General features: G+C 30.0%; 2 protein-coding genes across 6 annotated transcripts; both read right to left on the bottom strand.

Moving 5' to 3' along the window:
* Nucleotides 1–338: 338 nt before the first annotated feature.
* On the bottom strand, nt 339–12771 carry LOC137836703 (protein RST1). Of its 5 annotated transcripts, none has more exons than XM_068645393.1 (25): nt 12295–12771; nt 11339–11623; nt 11122–11205; nt 10730–11006; nt 10076–10329; nt 9671–9854; nt 9396–9583; nt 9183–9283; nt 8529–8604; nt 7469–7600; nt 7312–7393; nt 7103–7175; nt 6611–6770; nt 6368–6498; nt 6187–6278; nt 5891–5982; nt 5602–5817; nt 5406–5483; nt 5005–5187; nt 3737–4630; nt 3341–3637; nt 2022–2672; nt 1594–1744; nt 1348–1466; nt 339–1164 (listed from the first exon to the last, which is right to left on the bottom strand). In XM_068645393.1, exons 1-25 carry the CDS (start codon nt 12682–12684, stop codon nt 766–768), a joined length of 5589 nt encoding a protein of 1862 aa, XP_068501494.1. In that variant the 5' UTR covers nt 12685–12771; the 3' UTR covers nt 339–765. The 5 variants fall into 5 exon arrangements, with proteins under 5 accessions (XP_068501494.1, XP_068501492.1, XP_068501493.1 ...); XM_068645391.1 differs by having other exon boundaries at nt 10730–11009; nt 12295–12757; XM_068645392.1 differs by having other exon boundaries at nt 5891–5977; nt 6182–6278; nt 10730–11009; nt 12295–12757.
* Nucleotides 12772–19689: 6918 nt separating this feature from the next.
* On the bottom strand, nt 19690–21682 carry LOC137836720 (LOB domain-containing protein 25-like). Its single transcript, XM_068645425.1, has 2 exons — nt 21545–21682; nt 19690–20392 (listed from the first exon to the last, which is right to left on the bottom strand). Exon 2 carries the CDS (start codon nt 20363–20365, stop codon nt 19874–19876), a length of 492 nt encoding a protein of 163 aa, XP_068501526.1. The 5' UTR covers nt 20366–20392; nt 21545–21682; the 3' UTR covers nt 19690–19873.
* Nucleotides 21683–25692: the final 4010 nt, after the last annotated feature.

Consider the following 25692-nt stretch of genomic DNA (forward strand, 5'->3'; position numbering starts at 1 on the left):
AACTTCATGCCTTAGAGAACAGTCTCAACAACACTCCAGACCAAGCAAGTATGTGAAGAACAACACAGTAGTTGTGAAACAAATTTATCGAGAAACAAAACACTTTGAACTGGTTGTAAGAAACTTCCTTACCTAATAACAATTTATAATCCCTCTATTTCTACTTTATGATGTATGGAATTTCAGCACTTAATAGACAGCCAACACTTTTCTACATTTTAAAAAATTCACATATATAATGTATAAAAAGTTAAATGAACTTTTTCATAAAAACAACTTTTGAACACTTTTTCAGGATTCCAACCATTACGTGGATTTGTATCAAGTCACAGAAAAACTAGGCATTCCAATGGAAGCATTCACTCAACTTTGGAATCAAGGGTTTGGAACACAATAATTTTTCTTGTGTAATCTAATCGAAATGCATTACATATTTCGGTGAAAAACCCCAAGGTTAGAACTATAGTACATGTGTAAGAAGAACACAAAAATAAAGGTACAACATGCATTATGTTTCCGCCGAATTTTAATGCATTGAAATGTGTATGAACAGCTCCATGCTTTGTCAGAGACATTCCACACGGTTGGCTTCTGCTCAACACTGTGTCCTCTCTCAATTGAATTCGGAACCGAATCAGGAATGGAAGAAATGACTCAGAATTGTCCACATTCCATGAATGCCAAAGCTCAATTCCCAAGAACGTCGTGCTGCGTGTAGCATGGTGATAGTGAGGGTGTTGTTTTGAGTATGCAACAATTTCAGTGTCATAATCTTGTATTTTGGGGACTATAGTTTCCATCTCGAGCAATAACCATGCTGGAGAGCCGGAGTTGCTTATCCAATGGCAAGTAATTTTTAAGTAATACACATGTATGATGCATCACTTTGAGCAGAAAAACAGCCATTTGATTCTCACTTTCATCTATGGGTTGCGAACCAGGAATATAGGAACCGTCTGCTATTTGCGCAGCCCAGTTGTATATGCGTTCTGTCGATGAAAAGAGGTGCGACGTGACAGTCTCAGCAACAACATTCCAGTTTTGGTCTGCTAGAAGAGACACAAGGGTGACTGGTAGATCATTCACTACCATTTGTTGGTCCACGATCATAAAGGGCATATACTTGCAGCATGAAGCAGATAACAGACCAAGAAACTGCAGTGCCTGCACAAAGTAAGCTCCAAAACAAATGAATGTCTGAAAATTAATGCATTAATCTTTTTCAAATAAAGAATATGCAACCCTTATAGCACACCAATTCTTGTTGAATTCAGTTTTTTGAATTTTTCCATGATATGCCTGAAAGTTACTACAAATAAGTTGTGATAATCAGTAAGGAACTACTACCGTGGAAGGAAAACTGGATACGCAGCTAATTTCAACAGCATCAATAAGCCACTGTTTTTTAATACTTCCCTCCGCACGGTACAAAGCTGCCACAACTTCAAAGAGTATATCCCAGAGTCCTGCAAAAATTAGACCAATAGTATTGACATTTGACATGTGAACAATCAATTATTTCAGCCCAAACTGATATGAGCTTTCCTTTGCCAAAAAATAAAGAAACATTGAGTACCAAAGCAGAAAACTAACCTTGTGATTGGGAGTTCAAAATGTAGGATTTCATCTTTCCAAGTTCAGTCACTGAAAGGGAACCAGTCTTCACAAGCTTAATCTTAGCACAAACCTTTTTCTGGATTTCAATAGATTTTCCAGCACTCTGAACAAACTCCTCATGTGAAACCTGTGGATTGCAACTGTCAGCATAGATCACAGGTTTAAAGTGACAATTCGTACCTAATAATAAGCTAGACCTCAATTAGTTTGAATCAACAACAAGAAGAATTAGCTTAAGGTAAACAACAAAACATCTCGTAACATAATACAGGCAACAAACAACAGAAATTATCACATATTGTAAAAGATTACTACTATTATTGTGTGACAACTCAAAATATTTTTCTTGAGGGGAAAGTTGGATGAAGAGATATCGTACAATATATCATGTATGGACACCATACCTTCAAGAAATCCAATAGCCAACTTTCTGGAGCCTTCCCTAAGCATCTTACAGCCTCGGACCATTCCTCTGCAGAACTAACATCCCCTGACACTACACTTACAGAAGATTGAACTGCCGGTAATAAAGTAAATAGAACCTCCATGCACCTCTCAATATGAGATATGTGACTAGATGTATCCACAGAAACCTCGTCCAGGCATTCATAGAGACCTTTCCAGCATGAAATACATAACAAGCTTTTGTGGTAAGTGCCCGACTCTATATATGAAGTAAAAGACAATAAGTGATTGCTCACATCACCAAATAGTTTCTCAAGCCTGGAGTTTGAAAATACTTTTACAAGGTCTGCCAGATGGTTTAGCAGACATGACTGCAGATTTATTTCAAGTGTTCTCAATCTGGAAAAGTCAGATAGCTCATCAAGAAAAGTTAGAAGCGAATCAAATTGATTTGCATGAGCCATTGCAAACATGGTGGATTCCTCCCGAAGAGTTCCATTCTTGCAAGTAGAGTCTTTGGGTAGCAATTCAACAACTTTGACCTCATACCTCATACAACGCCTAATAATTGAGCCCCAATCCAAGCTTGGCAACCTGGGAGCTCTAGAAAGACACCTTAATACAGCAATGACTGTGTCAACAGTTCCGGGCTGAATTTGGATGACAAAATAAGAGAAAAATGAGAAGTACTAACAAAAAAACATATCATAAAACTATTGTAATAGAAAATATAGATGTACAAGGGAAGTTTATCATATACACCCATGCCAAAATCAAAGAAAAAAATAATTAAATAGGAGAAGCAGAAGTAGTTACTATGTTGAATTCAGTTTACGCAATGGCACAAAACATGTAAGAAATAATGCAATGATGAATATCATCGAATAACCAAGATCAACAAAAAATCAAGATGATTTTATTGTTTAAGCCAGCAATTAAAAAGGGTACACGAAAAAGTGTAATATTATATTCATTCATAAGACTTCTAAAAACACACTTAGTTCAAATCCCCACAACTAGCTTCCAGTGGACACTTCAAATTTATATATAATCATGACTAAATGATTTATGGATTTTAAGCTACTTTTGTAGTTAGTTTGATTTTCAACTCCCAAACGTGATAAGAAAATCTGTTTAGATAATTCTAAAAAGAAAAATTAAGCATCAACTTAGACATTAAATGCAAAGGATCACACCTTCTATCGGACAAAGAAAGGAGAATAAACAGAAAAAAAGAGTTACAGATGGGAAGGAAAGTAGTCCAATGCAAGCAAATGAATAAATACATATAAAAATTTATACAAAATAAAACATTTACCTCAGTGTATTTGAAATCCATAAGCCACAAACTAAGCTTCAAAACAACACTGTTCTCAGAAAAACTATGGGAAACAGATTTTGAACTAGTTTCAGCTACACTGCTATCACTATCAACCCCCAAAAGTTCCCTGGACCATAAATGATGTCGAAGGAAGGCAAGCACCCAGGAAGCAAACTGTTGTAGCTGCTGAGTATCAGAATTCTGTGCCACAAGAAACAACTCTTGCACCAATGATGTCAAGTATGGTTCAAAATCAGAACTTGATAGGAGAGGGCCCATTACAGAGGAAGACTCCTGTTTTTTAAATAGTAAGATATTTAAATATGAAGCAAGAAAAAAATAACTAATACGATGAGATAGCTGGTATCAATTTTTATCAAAAAGGTAAATTACCTTCTGATAATCAGATTGCCTAGTGTACTTTGGAAAATTCATATTGACCAAAATTTCTGCACCTGCTCCTATAGCATTAACAACTCCTAGCATGCCACCAAGATGAACAAGAGAAGGGAAAGGATTCACGTAACATTTCCTGAACAGTTCCAGTAAACATTTAACGTGTTGAGCCTCAATGGAGTAAACACCTTCATTCAATATACAAGAAAGTACAGTCCCTGCTCCAGCACATGATGCCATCAGCATACTATGGTGCAAAATGCCAGACTTTTTCACAGAAATTAACTCGGAAATCAACTCTTTATAGGCAATCACAATGTGCTCCAACTCAGCATCATCCATCAATTCCATTCTCTGGCAAAAAGCTACTATAGTGGGAAGTGCAATACAGGACCCTAGTGCTAAAACAATTTCAGATTCTTTCCCTACAAAAGTTTTTATTTCAACTAGTGAATGCACATATGGAAGCCATGATATTACCAAGTTCTTTATCTTAATAACTGTCTCCAACTCTCCAGCTCTGTATATTGCACTAATGGAGTTAGCTAGACCCAGAACAAGTCCAGCAACACCCCAGATATCTTCTTCCAAGTCTTCGGTGTTGTCAGATATCTGTTCATATGCTTTACTGCTTATGTCATATGAACCCAGTGGAAAGCAAGAACATAGACTGTGTAAAACATCAGAAGAACATCGAGTTTTCTGTTGTATCATTGTAGCTAAGGCCGTAATAATTCTTCCTAGCAATTCAGATTCTGGAATCTTCTCTGTTTCTTTCATCACAGTAGAGGTAACAGAAGTTTCAACCCTAGTAAGAAGATCTTGGCAAGAAAAACCCAATCCAACACCACATGCTCCTTTTACAAGGGAACTTCTGCCATCAAAAAGAACCTGGAAGTTCATACAATCACTTAAATGCAATGCCAGAAAATCTTATCAACAAGTTTCTCTCAAGAGTGAACCAAATTGAAAAAAAATAATAAAAATTGACAGGATAATCCATTTAAAACTCTGACTTTAGCCTTCATGTGTGTAATAGCATTCTTACAACCTCTTAATATAATCCCATAAATGTATAGAACCTCCAAAAAGCTTTTGATTCATAAAATCTAAGCGAAAAAGGTGAACTTATGAAAAGTTCCATAAACACTTGTGATTAATCTAAAATGTCAAGAGAAATTCATAAAAAATGTTATAGCTTTTTTGATATTCAAACTTACTTTCATCGGCACTTAATTTTAATTAAAAATAGAGAACAAGAATACCTCAAGAAGTCCGGTGATGTTATGATATCTCTGTTTATGATCTGTTACATGAAGGCAACTAGAGATTAATCCTAGAGAAATTGCAGCAGACCATTGGCGGTGTTCATGTTCATGTTGGAGCAACCATTCCAAAAGAAACTTTGAAGCAGCAGATTTAACTGTGTGAACAGAAGGAGGCAAAACCTGGCAATAGAAAGGCCAAAGTTAGTTGCAAGCAAATGTTATTATGCTAATTACACAAGCTACATTACTAACTAGATTATTAGAGAGTTGACTCACTACATGTTCAATAATCTTGAAAACAGTGTATATGTTAAGATGCCAACATGTGGCACAGATGATAATTAAGCAGAATCTTTAAAGATTTTAAATGAGTGCATAACCATAGAAAACCTTCTCACCACACAAAGTGCACCGATAGCCAGTGCAATATTTTCAGCAGCTCTAGGTATAGCCTCATCTGCCATAGCCATCATACTCTGCACAAAAAGCATGTAACAAAACCTGAATCAGACATGACAAACTTGTGCATTCAATACAAATAACTGATAAATGGGTAAAAAGGATGGTTTATAATGACAAAAGACCAATCTTGACCTTCAAAATGTCACTAGCAGCTTTAGAAGTTTTATCTAGGACACTCAATTGTGCCTTAGCATCATATGACAGTGTGTAAGCCTTCATCCAACGTCGCACAAAGCCTTTCCATGACTGCAGTGCCATCAGCGCAAGCAAGATATTTCTTGAGAGCTGAAGAGAAGCAGCTACTTCCACTAGAGCAATTTCATACCCAGTATGTACATCTCTTAACCTCTGAATACTTATAATATCAGATCAAAAGTTCATTCAAATCTAATCCGATTATATTTAACTGTCAAAATCTTACTTTGGATGCTTGATGTTCATTCACATCTTTAGGAGTGAAAGAAAAACATATTAAAGCGGCACCAGGTAATTCTCTAGTTTCCTTTATCTTTCCTGTAAATAGTTGCTTAAGATCAAGGCGTATGCAAATAACACAAGAAAATCATTATATTAAACCAGACAGAGTCTGATAAGAGCTATTGGTAACAAAAGACTTGATTTAAGCATTTCATTTTATTTTTTCAACCATCAGATCTGAATTTTTTCTTGCAAGAATTCTTGGGAAAAGAACACAATGGAAAGCTGATACCACCATACCTGAAGAGAATATAACCTGTGGAAATACATTCATCAATTTTTCAATCTTGCTTCCTGTAACTCTTTTTTCCTTGACTAGTCTTCGGCGATTTCTAAGGCAAATGGATATAAAAAATAACAAATTCAATCATACTAAGATTACACCATCCTATATAAGTAAATTGTAGGATGCAGTATTTACATGTGCTCATATGCTATTATCTTGACATGAAAATCCTCCATAGCCTTGAGAACGTTGGGGCTTGTTTCAGAAAAGAACAACTCTAAAATCATTTTCTTGAAATCTGGAATACTATTTTCAAGTTGGGATAGCTGGAAAGTGACAGCAAAACAATATTAAAGGAACAAGTGTAAATTACTCTTTCATTCAATAAAATAACAGTCCACTCATGCAGAAGAGCAACATTGGTATCAGTGGATATACTTCATATTGGGAAAGTGACTCCAGGGCTGAAATTCTTGCTTTTGCCCACTGTCTATCTTGACTGGAGGTAACTACATTCCAAACAATTGGAAGCACACTCTTTGATGCTTCTGAATATGCTTCTGCATCCATTGCACCCCACCTTAGCAGAAGGCAAAGGCTGCCATAATACAGGAAATATCTTTTAATGAGACAACAGAATGACAATTTAAACTAGGAAATTATATATTAATTTATGGAGAAAGAACACCTCAATCTAAATACTACACAGAATCAAATATTATTAACTGGAAGAAGATAAATACGTAAAGCAATATTTTATTTAAGAAAATTCATGATCCTCAAGAATGAAAAATTCTGAAGTTGTCAATGTCACTTGATGAGTTGGGATATAACTTCTAATTTTTCATTTTCTATAATTCACCACCATCATTATTATAATCTATGTCGACAACGTATAAGTGTATGCAGAGGAATCTTAGACATGCTTACCTATGAGCAAGAATAGGATCATCTTTGTAACCTTGCACATGCTTTGCAATGACATCCCATGCAGTGTAAAAATCTAAAGAAGTCAACATATCAGATCAGAATGCTATTTAACAAATAAATTGAACATGATCTGGTATCAAACAATTGTAAATGCATAAATTACTATTCCTTGGTATAGTATTGTTCCACAAATATGTTTAGAAAATTACCAATCACATCAGCTTCACACAGGAAGGCAAGGCTTTGCAAGCCTAGAGCTTTAATTACACGATCTTGGTTCTCAATGCAAGACTGTTAAACCGTAATTTCTCATCAAAGGATGCACTGCAAAAAGAAAATCAAGAAAACAGTACAGGCAGAGCATACCGAAACAGACAAGATGAGATCAACACCCCTATCAGGACTTCTATGGCAAACATCTCGAATGGAAGCAGCCATGCTGATGCAGATTTCTCTCTCAGATGTGAAATTGGTGAACCCTTTAGGGAGCAAGACACCCTAGATAGAGACAAATGTAAAATATATATATATATAGGAAAAATTTACTGTAGTAAGATTTTGAAGACATGGCCAGGGACTGTAAAATACTCAAATAAAATTGGAATTTCAATCCTCAATAAAAATCTAAGAAATATGTTGCATGGACAAAAGTTAGAAAGAATGAGACAGACAAAATGCCAAACTGTCAGATTGTACATAAATTTATAGAAAACCTTTTTATGTGTCCTTTTCATGGATTCACAAGAATATATCACAGTACAGAAAGAATTGTGGTTTTATGTGTAAGAACTGTTTACTTAGCATCAAAGAATTGTGGATTTAAGTTTGAACTTTGCTTGGGTGAATATGTCCTCTCCAAAAATATGAGAAAAGTGTGGATCTTTTGCAAAAAAGCAACTATTATTCTTGCTACTTCTATGTTAACTTCTAGATATCAAACAATTTTAAATGCAAACAAATTTAAGAATAAATAAATACATTAACTCTAGCAGCTAGCTTTCCAATTCAAAAACAGTTTGGACTAACCGTTTATCAATATGTCAGGAGTTATCTCAGATTTTAATCATCAAAGCCAAGTAAAAAGCTTAGAAAATAAGTTATTTACTTTATTTATCTACAAATAAATTTTCTAGAAATAAATTCTACTCTTAAGAACAATGGAAATATTAATCATATGTAGCACATCTTAATAAATAATAGAGTTACAGAACGGAATACTAGCACCATTTCAATGTGTTTAAATTTACTTGAGAAAACTTTTCACAAACAGTTACAATTTTATTGAGTTCACAATTACATTTCTTCGATCAATTACAAAATTTCAAGTCATCTCATCTTCAGCATAAAATAGTTATGAATACATGTCCGCCTAAAATAATATTTGTTGCAATGGAAAATACAGGAAAGTGTAGAGTGAAAAGCTCACCTGTAAACTCCCAAAGGCTCGATCATTAGTCTCCCAGGTTCGACAAAGCAATCTAGTTGCCGTAGAATGTAATGAGCTGCATGTTGAGGAAAAGTATTTAAAGCTAAATTGCATATATATTTAATATTTTTAAGAATGCAAAATGACCATATTTTAGTTTCAAGGCCAAGATGACATTTAAGCACCACAACGAATTTTCTATCTTAAAAACCAAACATCCTCCACCATGGGGACTTGAGGAAGAAGAAGAAGAAGATTTAGGCTATACTACCGTATCCGGAGCACTAGATTTGTACTTATATTTACGGGCACAAGTACAGAAGGGATATGTCATTTGCAAAGAATATTCAAAAACCAGTAAGGCTCCTGAAAGTAATACAAAGGAAAAGCAGAAATTATAAATACAAAATTGGCTTTTGGATGTCATTATGTTCCATTTTCCAACTAAAAACAAAAGCAGCTCAGAATTCACATACTTTGATTACATTTTTATGTTATACTCAATGCTAAAAAAGGGACCTCAATGGTACACATCATCTCTCCAAAAACAGGATACTAATGAGCAAGAATAATATAATAATAATAATAATAATAATATATTTTTAAAAGAACCAAACAAAATACACATTTACACAATCTAGCGGGTGTACGCACACTTTTGAGTCTTTGTTAAGCATTGGCAGGATAGTTTGAACAACAAGTGGAATCATTGCCGAGTGTGAAGCAAGTGATGGCAGCATTTCAAAAACTTTTAACTGCAAAAAAAACCAAAAAACAACAGAGGAAGAAAAATAATGTACATATAATGGGAGACAAAAAAACAAGGTAAGACATGCAATAAGTGTCACTACAAAATGGAGAAATTACCAGCATATCATGGCAATTGACATCATTTCTTCTGAATATATTACTGTAAAACATAATTGTTAGCAACAAAGGAACTCCTAGTTTGGGATCCATAATGGCAATGGAAGACAAAGAATCGACAGAAGCAGCCCCCATTGATGGGTGTATCAATAAAACATTGAGAACAGAACTGAGTAACAAGGGCATCTCTGCAAGGCAGACATTGAAATAACATTAATTTCTTGCACCCTTTAACACAACTATAACTCCATTTCACAAAAGCTAAAAGGTTATACCATTCAAAAACACTTCCTGAGAATGTGAGAGAGGTAATGAAGATTTTCGTTGGTCAACAATTGACAGACAGAACCCTCTTAAATGGGAAACCCAAGATGCTGGTCTATCATACATTATTTCACTTTGATTCAATCCCGGTAAAGTCAACTTCAGAAGGGAAGTTCTGGAAGAAGATTCTCCATCCTGAAAAAACATATACATATTTCTTAAAGTCTATTATTGCTGGGGTAGAAAACTAGATATAGGTACAATATACTATTTTACTGCCCTTTCCTGGTCACATAAATTGTGAGTTTACATATAGTACTACAGCATATAAATGCTTCTGTCAAAATGTATATACAATTTGCATAGATAATATAAATAAACGTTTAAACAGAAAAATGATATCCCAGACAAAATACCTGATACCACAGATGACGCAAAAGTCTGAAAACTATAATTCCTGGCGTGCTGAGATAATGAACTCCCTCCTCAAGGATTAGTTTATCTTTTGGAGCCACAAACATGTTGGCAAGGAGCTTCTCCAAAAGGTGAAGTAAATCAGTTGCCAATCCTTTAACAGATTTGGAAGGGGAAGACATGAGACTAAGAATGGGAAGAAGAAACAAAGTCTCTTCAAATAATAAAGAGAATTCAGTCCTGCTTATAGCAGCATCTGCATCGTTAACAATAAATAAGTTATAAAAAATGATGATACTAACAGCAGTATCAAATGAGCATAATTAGAGGGATTATTTTATGAATTCGAGCAGAGAGCATTTTACAGCAGGAGTCAAAAAGAAATGTTTCAGTGGAATTATATACAGGTGGTGTGCATATTGTAAACTTAGCCCTAGTGCCAAGTACCGCCTACAATCCTGAACCCAATTCTTTGCAACTAGACAAAGAAAGGGTATGCAAGAGCAGTATCCTGGAAAATTCATAAACATCTTTTCCATGAAAATATGAAATATGAACACTTTAGAGATTGACTTAGAACTTGATGGAAAATGAAAGTGCATTGGACTTGCATGCATGCTTAAACCTCAAAATCAAGACAGCTATAGAAAACATACCACTATCATATTTCCACTTCAGGATCAAGAGAAGGAGTTTCAGTATAGAAATTTGTTCGTGTTCAAGTTCTGATTGAACAATGATTATGAATAATGATACAATAGTTGATGACAAACCAGGTAACCATGCTAACCCAATATCTTTCTGTACAGTTAACAAGCGCATAAAGAGTTCACATACGGGCTCATGACCACCAGGGTGCCATTGAAGACATGTAGATAGAGAAAGAACTGTTTCCAGAAATTCAACAGCACACAGTTGAGCTTCAGTTATCAGCTGCTAACAGGGATCAACAAAAATACAAGGGCAAGGCATTAATTAAATTGAAGTAGAAAACATCATCATAAAAGGAAGGAACGCAAATGAGAAGTTTAAATTACAAGGGACATACTGATTTCATTCCAGCCAAAGATTTCAGTACAACTATATATGCCTCCACCATATGTTCTACAATAAATATTAATTTCCTGTAGTCCTGGGAAGGTCCGAAAACAAAACAGCAACAAGATAATCATTTCACTCCACCTATCACTAAACTAATAAAACAAAACGAACAAAGAACTAATTTAACACAACATATCCAATGCTTATTCTCGTATTACACTTACTTCGGATCCCTCATGCGGAAGATACTTAAGGCACTCAATTAGCAGCTTAAAAACAGGCATGGAGTCATGTGGAAAAGAGCAACAGAAAGTCACCATAGACGATACCAGTTGCATGGCAAACGAGGAAGAGGATGACTCCAAAACTAACAATTTTATGATTGAGACATCCAACAACGGCCTTAAAAACTCACAAACGCGCACCATTCCCACCTGCTTATTCTGCAACATAAACAGCAACACCTGCTGCAGAAGTTCAGACTGAACCTCTGGCCGGCACAACAACACCTGCCAAACATTAAATAAAATATCAAACTTCATTCAAGGTCAGGAGCAAGGTTTCACATAGCACTTGCAGTGATGATTTCTTCGCGATCCTTAACATTGTGAGAAATTGCAGGCAAATGCAGTCAATGAGGGCACATTCACAGTCACAGCCATTCTTTGGAACCTTGCTCGTGAAGTTAACTAGTGCATCAAGTTATACAAAATTCTCAGGGTTTATTCTTTTGCTCTCTTGTCAACTACAAACAACAATGTTTGCACATGATAACACTGATCCATCACAACACAACTTTCTCTATCTAACCAATAACATAATTCACATAAATCAAATAGTTCATGAAAATATCACTCTCCCTCTCCATGTCCTTCCCAATTATTTTCTTTCACTGAACTTCCTCAATTTAAAACAAACTCACACTCATTTCAGTAATTATAATCAAGTTTCTATCTTTCAGCTTCTTCGGCCTCTGGATGAAATTAATTTCGCAAATATTTTGATCAAACGTGATTCTGAATTCTCATGATTTCATCACAAAAGCAAATGAGAACCAAATCTTATAGTATATTTTTTATCCAACACAAAGAAAAACTACTTAAAATGAATTCAACTCAGTCAATTTCCGAAGGCGGAATAATTTTCACGTTGAGTGTGGTGAGTGTGGTAAGTGGCTAACCCTAACGAACGGATGAGTGTGGGAAGAAGCGGAATGTGAAGAGGCATTGTTGCGGAACTCGTGGCGAGCGAGGAAGCCCAATCCCTTGACGAACACAGGCACGAGTTTCGGGTCGGAGCCTTCGAGCGCGGCCTGGAGCTCGAGCGAGGCGCGCGCGACGGGGACGACTGAGTCGGCGGCGAGGCGGCAGAGGAGGCGGACGGAGTGGTCGACGACGTGAGGAGACGGCGAGGTGAGGCAGAGGAAAATGGCGCGTCTTCCGGGTTCGGATTCCGGGTCGAGATGCTTCGGCGCGGATCGAAGCTTCGAGAAAATGGATTCAACCGCGAGCTTTTGGAGCCCCGGTTGAGGCACTCGGGTCTTCTCTAGAAGAGGACCGTAAGACTCCATCACAGTGAGAAAGTTAGTTACTCTCTCTCACTCATTACTTCATATTCAACCAAAACCAAAGAAGCTTCATCACACTCTTACACAATTACAGAAAAATTTTATGCTTAATATTTTTTTATATATTTTAATAAATTAAAATAATATTGATTAATTTAGTTTGTAAATCATAAAAAAATTATGATCAAAATTACGGATTTTTAAAAAATAAGACCAAAATTATAATTAAGCCAAAATTTAACATGTTTTGAGGATTAGATGTACTTTTAACGTAAAAAAAAATAAATCTCATACATTTTATTTTTTTATATAAAAAATTTCATTTTAAGCATGAGTATGCAACTTAATATTAGAACTATGTTGATACTAAAAGTATCATTCTAAAACTTAAGTACCGAAACTTTGGGTTTGAATCCTAAGTTGATATAAGTTGAGTGTGGGCTTGTATATGTGTAAAATTATAATTGAATTACATGGTTACTTACATAAATTTTAAACTTATGCATGTACTAATTTTAAAATTAATGATTGATAAAATTGAGATTTTTTTTAACTTTGAAAATTTGTTTAACAAATTTAAAGTAATTTGGTTTAGTTTTGGTACAATGTTATGTTATGCTTTTTCAAATGGAAAATAATTGATAAAGTTTAATTATGAACATGCCAATACTAGACTGAAATGTAATTAAATTTAATTAAGTTGTTGAATGAAAATATTTTATTATAGTTAGTTGTTAAAATTGTATTATTTATTATTTGAGTGATGGTGTGTCATACTTATTTATCAAGTTAAGTTCATCATCGACAATTTGTCCATTCATTTCAATCTTCAAAGGATTTACAATTGATTAGATTTACATTAGCTATAAACACCTCAACTTTTTCTAAAGTGTCTTGGATACTAATTGCATACATATTCAAGCATTATACATGCAATATAGGTAGAAAAAAACTTAAAAAGCATTTAGATGTTTTAGTCTCTATGTCCTTTGGCGTCGATACTAGGGATTGTATATCGTCAAATTATATTCAACTCAAACATTGGATGATGTCTTAGACAAACTAATTAGATTGTTATGGATGTGGTGGTTAACTTAAGTATGTGATTTTTCAAATCTCATTTTTTCGAGAAAATATGTCTATTTTGGTGAAATTATCTTTACGAATATGGTTTGTAATTCAACTCCTAAAAGTTATATGTCTTGACACTCAAGACTTACTACACTTAAAAGGAGCGGATATTAATCGGTTTTAGGTCTATATCATTAGTATGGAGAATACATTGAATATTTTAAACTTAGAGTCTCTTTATATATTTAACAAAAAAGATAATTTATATTTTAATTAAATAATTTGATTTAATATTTAATATTATTTAGAATTATTAAATTGTTGTAACACAAAATGGGTTTTAAAATAGTTATAATATCCAAAAAATTTGGTTAAAATATTTTTTTTATCTTCAAGAAAATTAAAAACATTGAAATTTATATTTTTTATGTAAACAAAATTATATTTTCATCTCATCACAATCCACACTATTTGATAAGTTTGTTGACTTTTTTTTAAGTCGTATAAGAATAATTGCAACTAGTTAACTCATTAAAACAAAATAACATAATAAAAATACTAGTATATATTATTGGATCTTTATTTAATCAGCCAAATCCTTTTGTTGTTTGGTTGTAAGTTTTAAAAATTCTAAACATTACAATTAATTTTAGTTTTTAAATTTTAGTTTGCAATTTAGACTGAATTTTAGCTTTTAAAATTAGTTTTCTTTTAATTTTAGTTTAATTTTTCACTAATCGATGAGTAAACATGTTAGTAACATTTTTAAAATGGTGGTCTATCCAATATTTAACATGCTAACATATTTATACATGAAACGAGTTTTTAATAGAAAAAAGGTGAAAAAACACTTTAAAATAATCATACTAATTTAAAAAAAAAAGGTTAAAAAATAATAAATTAGGTTTAGACATTAATTTTACAAAATAGGTTATAGCTATGTATGAGCTAGTGACCTATATCAAATCATGCATGTTGATGGAAGACTTTTGTTCTCATGACATGTGCCTACCATTTTTTGCTTTGATTTTTTGCATGTCTAATGTCTCATCCATCAATCATATAAATTAATTGAAGACCTTAAAAATAAGAAAATTAACTTTGTTTGTTTGGTTAAAAATAATGAAAAATTAATAATTAATGAGATTTGTTGTATTTGTCCCTCTTATTTATTTTTAATTGTTGCATTTTGTTCTTCTTTAATATTGAAGATTTTATATTAATTAAAAATATGATTAAATTATAACACATAAATAAGAAAGTAAATTTTATTTTATAAATTAATCAAATAAAATAACATAAGAAAAATATTAAATATCAATTTAAAGAAAAAAATCAATTATTATATCGATTAAGTTGGATATTATTTTATAAATTAAAATATTATTAATATTTAAAATAAATTTTGTTATTAATAATGTTATATCAATTGAAAATTATTTTATAAATTTTTATTAATAATAAAAATTATTTTAAATATTAATAATCTTTTAATGTATAAAATAATATTTAACTTAATTTAATTAATATAATACTAATTATCTTATAATATAATTTAAATATTATTTAACTTTTTAATAATATTCGAGTAATTTAGAATCTATTCTAATAAAAATACTAATTATACCATAATTATACCATGTTAATATTATCAAATTTTTTATTTTAAATTATAAATCTTGTAATAATATTTATGTATGCCACAATAAAAAGAACATCCATTTTTACCAAGTAATTAATTGAGAGACCAACTTTGTGTTTTTCTTGAAAACAATGATGAACATTATTAGGACCATATGTTTGGTATCTTTTCCCAACATCTTCTCCTATTCTATAGTCTCTACCTTCCTAACCCTAACCCTAACCCTAACCCTAATCTCTCCCCAAATCTTTCTTTTTGAAATTCAAAATCTAGCTAATTAGCTTTAACACCAATGGATAAAAAAATAAATTACCAAATATTAAACAAGAACCAAAAGACTTAGAACACAATCACCAACTTTTTAGGTCAAACTCAGATTTAATTGGACAAACTTCAATACAAAGAGTGATAGTCCAACAATAAAAAAGAATAAATTAGCTCAAAGACAGCTTTGATAAGTAATTTTGGTAAAAAAATATTGAAAATTTAAAATTATTTGGTTGAAAACTAACTTTTTCCATAAAAAAAATATATAAGAAAAAATTATATAAATATTTTCATAAATTAAGATTACCTCATACACAAATAAAAATTATCAAATTTTAAAAAACTTAAATATGATAATTTGGACAAATTACTTTTTGTAAATTATAAATTAATTAATTTCCTTTTTTTTCTTTCATTGTTTAACAAATAAATACCACACCTTAATAATTACGAAATAAAAATTTAACCAAAGATAGAAACATGATGTAATCAATGGGTTTTTTTTTACGAAAAAAAAATTAAAATTACCTTTTATATTATTTTTTCAAAATGAAAGTAATGTTTTTCTCGAACTGAAGAATCTAATAATCAATTATAGTGGAAAAAATAACACCTTCGTTTAATTTAAGTGATAAAGGGTTTAATTTTTTTTACCAAAAAAATTGTAATTTTTTAAAAATTGGTAATATGTATATATAATTCCAACAGTTTGATGCATTTAAAATGATAATATATATAAGAATTTTTAATAATAATTTTTTTTATAAAAAGTTTTCTATGTTAGGACTTGACATAGTTAGGCTGACACCTTACGTTAATCTTTAACTAAGTGATAATAATTTTTTTATATTGATAATGTGTAAAATTCAACACCTCAACATTAGACATTCAGATTCTCACATTATTATTTAATTTGTTATCATTTAAAAATAATAATATTATATCTATCACATCAATGATAATAGAATAATATAATATGAAACATTTGATAAATTTTGTTAAGATAATCTCTTGTATTAAGGTTAATATAATATGAAACATTTAATTTTGTTAAATCAACCTATAAAAATGACTCTTAATAAGGTTATCCACTATCTTATTGTTTTTTTATATCACACTATGACACATTATTTTTAACATTTTCTTACTTAAATGCAAAAGTTCTATAATTCTCATATTTTACTATTAAAAAGGAAGATTAAAAATCCAATTACAATCTTTTAGAATTTGATTTTAAATGTTACAATGTTTCTTACAACAACAAAAATATACGAAGTTCAACAAAGCATTAAAAACTAACATTTAATCTTCTTATTCTTTTTTTATAAACTCTTTTATTTATTTACACTACAAGATAATTATTAAATAAAAACTAATCTTAGAGACAAAAAATAATTAATCATTATATTAATTAACTAAATCATATACTATTTTAGAAACTTAACAAATTATTAATATATATACTTATATAAGGTCTATATAGCACACTACAAAAAAAAATTGATATTACATACAACTCCAACTCAAATTCGTATGTAAGACAATAAATTCATATGTAAAACATAGTTACATACAGATCATTTACGGACAAAAATCCGTATGTAAGACTGTTGTACGTAACTATTACAAACGAATTTGAGATCCATATGTAATTATTTTTAATCTTTATAATAGTACCTAATTTAGTTAATATAATAACTAATTATTTTTATCTAAACTTTTTGATTTTTATTTAATGATTATTTAGTAGTGAAATTATTTATGAATTAATTTAAAATATTATAAAATAACCCACTAATTTTGTACCAAAATCCATAGTAAGAAGTTAAAGTGGTTAATATGAAGAGAGTAGGAGGAGGAAGATGTGGAAGAAAGTTCCCTATATGGCAACAACATGCACGTTTTCTTGTCCCACTTGGTTGAAACTTGAATGACCCAATTGTGATCACATGCATGAACAACAACACAACAATCCTCATCCCTAGGCATTTGTGCCACACTTGATTCTCATAATCATAGTGTTGAAATGAAGGCAAGACATGCAAATATTTCTTTTGCCCCAAACATCATATCTTCCTCAAAATATTTGTTACCATTCTTTCTTTGCCAAAAACAAAAACCAACTCAACTCAACATGCATAAGGAGGAAAGTCAACACTTCCACTTCTTCCCTTCGATATACATTAAGTTTAACTTAACTTTATAAAATGAACTTATAAGATGAGGTTTGCGCTTACTTATAAATTATGAAATATCATTATTTATATTTGATGTGAGATCTCCAACACATCCTCACGTCGAGATCTATAGCCAACAAATTCCTGCTAAGATAGACTCTAAATGGCTCTGATACCATATTAAGAAGTTATAAGTCTAACTCAACCTTATAAAATCGGCTTATGGATGATTGATAATATGTGTTGATGAACTTTGTTGTTTTTTGGGTTATGCATATATAACATGTGAAAGAGATTTCATGTCGATTAGAAATTAAAATATTTCATAAATAAATAGATGCAAACTTTATCGGATGATTTGATCTTATAAGATTAAGTTAGATTTAAAGTTTACTTCTTAAGTATTTTGTAATAACATTAGAACACTCCTAAAATGTTCCACATTTATTATTCATTCCTCTATTGATAATATTTTTTTTAAAATTGTTCTATAAATCTTCTATGTATTTTTTTAAGAAATAATTAGACAAAACAAAATAAATTTAATTTAATATAATAATTTATAGATTGCGCTATACAAAGTGACTTTTCTTATATAGAGAATAACCTGGAGATATATAATCATTTAAAAATAGTTAAGATTATTTAAAACCACTCACATCATCACTCAAAAGAATAGCACAATAAAAAAACTTGCATAATTTATGCTTTTTTATTTTTAATATATAATATTATTAATATTTGTTATTCTTGTTTTCATATTAAAAAATTATAAGTAAGGTTCGTGGAAACTGCAGTGCATGCTTGAAAAGGTTGATAGATAAGGCCATTTTGAGAACTTCACCTAAAGAATAAATAATATATATATATATATATATGGAAAGTGCAAGTGCATGCTTGAAAAGGTGTAGGTGACATTATATATAATGAAATATATAAGATGTATGAAAGTATTAAATAAAAAAGTAATAAGATTCCATTTGGCTAACACACCCCAACCTTAAATAACTCTTGTCGATATATGCCTTATAATGAGTGGGGGCCCTTTTATATATATAAATAAATTTTCTTAGAAAAAGAAATAGTGGAATATAATTAGTGGCCAAAATTAAAGGACACATATCTAACCATGCCAATGAGAAAAAGCATCACAAGTTTTTTTTTTTTTTTCATTTGAAAGTGTTTGTTATTTAAGGTATTATGTTATGCCAAAGACAATAATTTCATCTTATCTAGATTTGTTTTGCTTCACTTGTTCATATATCAATTTGCATTCAAGGTTTTTAAGAGATTATACTAATGGTGGATAATTACATTGTGAGTCTTTTTTCAATGAGAAAATAAGAAAAATGATGGTTTTTTCTATTATCTAAAATCAATAATAAATAAATATGAATTATTTTAGGATACCTAAATTCTATCGGGAACAACAAAAACACAATAAAATCATCATCACTTAACATTCATTAAAAAAAACTCAACCTTACCAACACCACCTTACTAAAAAAGAAAAAATAATGAATAAATAAATATAAACTATTTTAGGAATACTCCAACCTTATTATAAATACTTTAGTACTTCAACCTTAAAAAAAAATAAGATATCATCACCTATATTAACATTCATTCAAAAAAACTCAACCTTATCAACACCACCTCACTAAAAATTGGTGATATATTTATTATTTTTGTCCTTTAAACACTAATTAATTAGTTTTGTAATGTGTTTAGTTACTCTTAAAAATTTGTTTACACATAATTTTTTTTTATATAAAACTTGATTTTGTTTTACAACCTTCAAATATAATCAAAAGACACACTTATTGATTTTAATATATTTATAGAATCATCTCACAATAACATATACACCATATTATATTAATATATACATACACTTGGCCTCAAATAGATATATATACACAGAATATGACCCATGATTCAATACTTTACAATAAGAAAATCCTAAGTGGCTAACTTGAAATTTAATACGTGACAATTGATGAATAGAGGGTTGAGAATTAAGCACACACTCTTCTTATATATCTCCTCTGGGGTACCCATTTTCATCACAAGGATTATTGTTCCAATTAGTAGAAGAAGAAGCATAATATAAATCATCATCATCATTAATAATCTTGCTTCTTCCTTCATGATGATTACTACTATTTGGCATTTCATTGCAAGTGTTGTAGCGGATCAAATCAACATTTGTAGCATCAAGTTCCTTCTGGAGCTTAAGAACTTGTCTTTGGAGCACTGAAATGGCACCAACACAACCATACACAGGATCTTTGATCCTTGCTTCTGCTTCATAGGCTAGAGAGTTCACAGTGTCCTCTCTCTGATAGGGTTGCACCTCGTTCAAAATCTTGCTCACATTGCTTGCACCAAAGATCTTGTGCACATTCACAAACTTCTGAGGCTCCTCTGGGGGAAAATATGGAGCAAAAAGACAATCTGGCATGCACTTCCTCCTCAAAAACTTGCAGGCTGCACATGGAGAATTGGAGTAGCTAGAAGAAGCCATGATCTTCACTTGCCTCAAATTCAGACACTATATACCAATAAATAACAATCACAAACTCTACATAGTAAACTTCTAAGTGTTGGTGTGATGACAAATGATTGTTGTTACTTGACGTTTCAGTCTAGCTGTGATGTCAAGTTGCATAGTAATACCTAACATGAAAGTTTTTATAATAAAAAAAATTCTAAGTGATCATATAATGTCATTACCATGATACCTCAAATGGTTTTTTTTATCAACAAAAAACAATATATACATATGAACAACTTAAGAGTTGATCCAACCCATATAAAAAACTAAAATAACCATACAACCCAACACCTACCAAACAAACTCAAATGGTATTTCAAATGATTGAATTATAGACACGTGAATGGAAAGATGTTTGAGTATTTTGAAGTGATTAGAAAGTAATAGGGCTATTTCATAACTTAATTAAGCTCTTCCAAGTCTCATTAAACTTAGGGTTATGAAGACTTTGCTTGTTTGTTAAAGCACTTAGCTGCTGCTACACTTTTTTGAACTTTTTTTATTAACTTTTTGTACCAAAGTCTTCTTTGAAACTGAGTGCTACACTATTCACATATTCTCAGTACCCAGAACCTTTGTTTTCTTCTTCTTCTTTTTTCATTTTTTGTACAAATGGAGGAAAGAAACTAAAAAGAAAAGGAAATCAAAGATAGATACACATAAAGTATGATATATATATATATATATATATATATGCATGAAAATTTTATAAATTGTGCTTTATCAGTTTCTTTTCATGTTCAATATTCTCTACATATTCTGACTATTTCCATGTAAAATCTCTCTAAATCTGTAGGTATACCCTTTTGTATGTGTGTAACTCGGTTGCAAGTGGCTACAAGGCAAGAAAAAGGTAAACCAACCAAGTAGCTTTTGGTAGTACATATTGAATTTTCTCAATTGTTATCTCTTTCTATTGGATGATACACCAATCACCATATACATGTATATTTTTCTTAAAAAAATCAAAAAAACCTGATAAAAACACTAATTTATAAGACAAAGTTTTCAACTACAAGAAAAGAGGTAATTATATATAATTGGGATGAAAAAAGATAGTATGGATAATATATACATATACCTGGTGAAGCTAGCTAGCTAAACTAGCTAGGTTTCTTTGAAGAAATTAAGAATAATATGATGATTTACCTTAAAATGTAGGTGGAGGCTTGGTCTTTGAAGATCTGCTAAATCTTTAATATTTGGGTGTGAAAAAGTGTGGCATCTAAGTGTGTGTGAGAGAGAGTTTTCTAGAAAGTGACTATTGGATGTGAAGTTGAGGGAAGAATCCTAGTTAGTTGCAAGACAAGATGAGAGAAACCCGCAAATTAATAGTGAGACAAAAAAAAACATGAGGGCAAAGAGAGGCAAAGAGCATTTTCATGTGAGCAATGGAAAAAGAAACATTTTCATGTGAGCAATGGAAAAAAAACCAAAATGAGGAAACAAAGTGAAAAAGAATGACTATGACAAAACCTTTATAATAATGTCAAACACTATGCAAGAATATCCAATGTTAATTGCAATATATAATCAACCCCACATGACCATAATAAATAGTTTATGCATTAACATGTAAAAGTAAATACCTTTTTCTATTTTTTCTAATCTCAAATTTTGTAAAGTCGTTTTCAGTCATAATTTGTGGTTGATTGAGAGTGCACAAATTTTAAATTGGCAACATATATGTAGAAAGTACAATCTTCTATTTCAATATTTTTTATAAAATAAAAAATGATGTTAAAGTGATATATAACATGAACCCTTTTACTACCAAGCTTAACCGTTATTACTAAATGTTTCTAATTAAATAAATTAAAAATTGTTTATTTTTGTAACTTTTAATTACTTTTCATTTTTAAATAACTAATCAATTGATTCTATCAAACATCACTTTTTACAAGAAGAAGTTAAAATTAAAATTGTTCTTAATCTATTTTTTATATGTAGACTTTACATTACAATATTTTTCTGTGCTTCCCAAATTAACAGGCAATGACACCACTAAGCAAGTAAATAATAGGAAACCAGTATTTTGAAAGATAAATATATATTGATAATTCAATTACAAGACACCCAATTTATGTAGAAAATAAGATATAGTTATACACTATGTAGGTTAAAAATCGGTCAAGAAAAAAAATTCTCTTATATTTATCTAGAACCAAAATTATTATCTAAAAATAACTAAATCAATAACACTAAGCTAATATTTGATGAGAAAAAAGTTACTTTAACTGGTCAATTTAATAAAATGAGATATTTATTTAAATTTAATGGAATCAATTAATATAACATGAAAACTAAGGCAGTGACAAGTTTCTAATGTTTCTATTGAAGCATTGTCGGTTAATTATGTTGTAACACTATCATAAAATTATGAAATAGAAACTAATTTTTAGTGATAAAAAATAATTAGTTGTTATAGTGACTAAATTAGATATCATTTTAGAGAATAAAAATTGGTTGGTTTCTAAATTAGTTTTTATTATTGTTAAATGGTTTCTAAATTATTATTTAATTAGCGACCAAAGTTTTTGCTACCAAATTTAGAAACTAAATAATTGATAATTAAAACCTTGATTGCTAATTAAATACCAATTAAGAAACAATTTAACAATAATAATAAATTTTTAGTTTTAATTTCTAAAATATCTCTAATTTAATTACTATAACAATTAACTTTTTTTATCTGTAAAATTGATTTTTATTTAATATTTTTCTAGTAGTATAACTTTTTCACACGTATCCAGGTTTTCCAGATTTGATTAAAGTTATAAAAAGAAGAATAAAGTATAATTAAGAATTGATAAAAAAAATATTAAAAAAGTGATTATGAACAGGTAAAAGTCGGCAGTGGCAAACAAAAATTCCTTGTTTTTGTCAACTGTCTTTTGGGATTTGGGTAAACAAATTCTTAATATAAATTTCGAGACTTTTATTTATTTAAATAACAATATACTAAGATATATGTAGGGAGAGGAAGACAAAATTTGATAAAGTTAAAATTACTTAATACATAAATCGAGGGTTAAATTAGTATAAAACTTTTATGTTGATTTATTTGGTTATTATTTATTAAACGATTTATTATTATTCATCGTGAAAAAAAAAGTCTTACAACTCATATTCTATTGCTTGTTGTATCATCAAATTATATTTGTAAAACTTTTATTTTAGTCTTAAAAGGTTACAAGTTATATATCCATGCAAATTTGAAAAAATGTTTTCTAAATTCAAATTAACATATGAGTTGTTTGATGTACTAAAATAAATATTCATGTTTATATTTTTTCATGAATTGAAGTGATTTTATAGGATGAATGTTTTCTTTTTTGTTTCTCCTCACATCTAAAACCTTATTCCTCTCACACATCCACTAATTTAAGATGTATTAATTTTACCTTCTTGTCAGATAGATAAGTTTCTTCCTAAAGATACTCAGATGCTTAAGCAAATAAAAAAAATATACATGAAATAAAACATGTGTAATAAATGAACAATATATACTTTGAAATCTTCATCTATTTATAACAATTTAGTAAGTCTTTTACATAAACGGGTTTAGTTTAACTATCCAATTTGTCTTGATATCTTATTAGTGTCTAGTTCAATAATTACATACATAATATTGAGTATATAACCAATTAAATATGATGTTTTTTCCCATGACTTGCATCAATTGAACCTCAATCTTAAAGGTTTTGGTGTAATGACCGTCTATCTTTAATCAGAAGTACCTGACATCGTTCATATATTGACAATAATAAAGAATCATAATGTATTGAAAAAAAAAATCATATCTATACTCTAGACTCAAAAAATAAATAAAATAATAAAGTCATAATATATTTAAAAAAATTGTAAATAATCAAAGTTAACTATTTTTTTATTAGATTTAACCCATTAATTATTTCCTTGGTTGAATTCATATATATATATATATAAGTGGAATTATTTACCTAATCTACTTTTTTTATATGAGTGAAAAAAAAAATGTAAATAATGATATAGGGAAGAACTCCAATGAAGATGAAACAAAGTGGTTTTAAGTATTTGATGAGATGATGCATACTAAATTAGGTGTCCCATCTTTTTTGTAGGGCACACATTTAAGGATCCATTTCTATAAAGCTTTATTCCAAGATATCTCATGCAAATCTTTGTCCTCTCAATTTCTGTATAAACACTGTGTTGTCCTCAATTATTGGTCATTTGGGAAAGAAAGAAAGAAAATATATTTAAAAAAAACACTGTTTAGCTTCCATTATTGGTTCTATACCATCACTTCTGTCACCAAAAACAGATTCCTGAAAGTTGTCAGAGACAAAAATAATGCTAATAGTTCAACCCTAAAGACTAGCTCAAGACAAAAAAATTCACTTTGTTTTCATATTTTCTCAGACCAAGTTTTTGGTAACTATTTTTAATGGGAAAAAAATGAATAGAAAAGGGGAAATATAGGGTAAGATTTTGGATTTTAATCAACTTCGTATTTTTACCTTTTTATTATCTCTTCATTTTTTCATCTTCACCGACAATGGTATTATGAAAACAAAATATTGAAATCTTACATTTCAAAATGGAAGCAAAATCATCCCTCACAATTTATTATTAAAAAAAATCTATTAATAAATGGTTAAACTACACTATCATTATTATTCTTCTTCCATTGTTTTAATCTCAAATTCGTTGAGATATAAATTATAATCACTACAAGAAAATCATGAAATATAAACTATTTTTAGAGATAAAAATTAATTAGTTGCTATAATGACTAAATTAGAGATTATTTTAGGGACTAAATAAATTTTTGGTTTCTAAATTAGTGTATATTATTGTTAAATGGTTTCTAAATTGGTATCTAAATAATTGGTAGTTAAAACTTTTGTAGTTAATTAGATACCAATATATAAACTTTTTAACAATAATATAAACTAATTTAGAAACCAATTTTTTTTAGTTTCTTAAATGGTTTCTAATTTAGTTACTATTGCAACTAACTAATTATTTTGGTCTCTAAAAATTGGTTTCTATTTTATGATTTTGTTGTAATGAATCAATCATTACCGACTTTAAGTCTGTTGAGATGATAGCATTATGATCAATTATTTTTTACTTCAAATTCGTTAAGAAGATATCATTAACTATAATAATCACATATAAGGTATTATTTCTTTGAAGTTTAGAACTCCATCACGATTTTATTTCTAAATAACGTCTCAAAAAATTAAGAAAAAATATATATAATTAAATTAATTTTAATTTTGACTCCTAATCAAAGTAATAAAAGTATT

The sequence above is a fragment of the Phaseolus vulgaris genome, chromosome 4 (assembly GCF_000499845.2).
Source record: "Phaseolus vulgaris cultivar G19833 chromosome 4, P. vulgaris v2.0, whole genome shotgun sequence".
Lineage (NCBI taxonomy): Eukaryota > Viridiplantae > Streptophyta > Magnoliopsida > Fabales > Fabaceae > Phaseolus > Phaseolus vulgaris.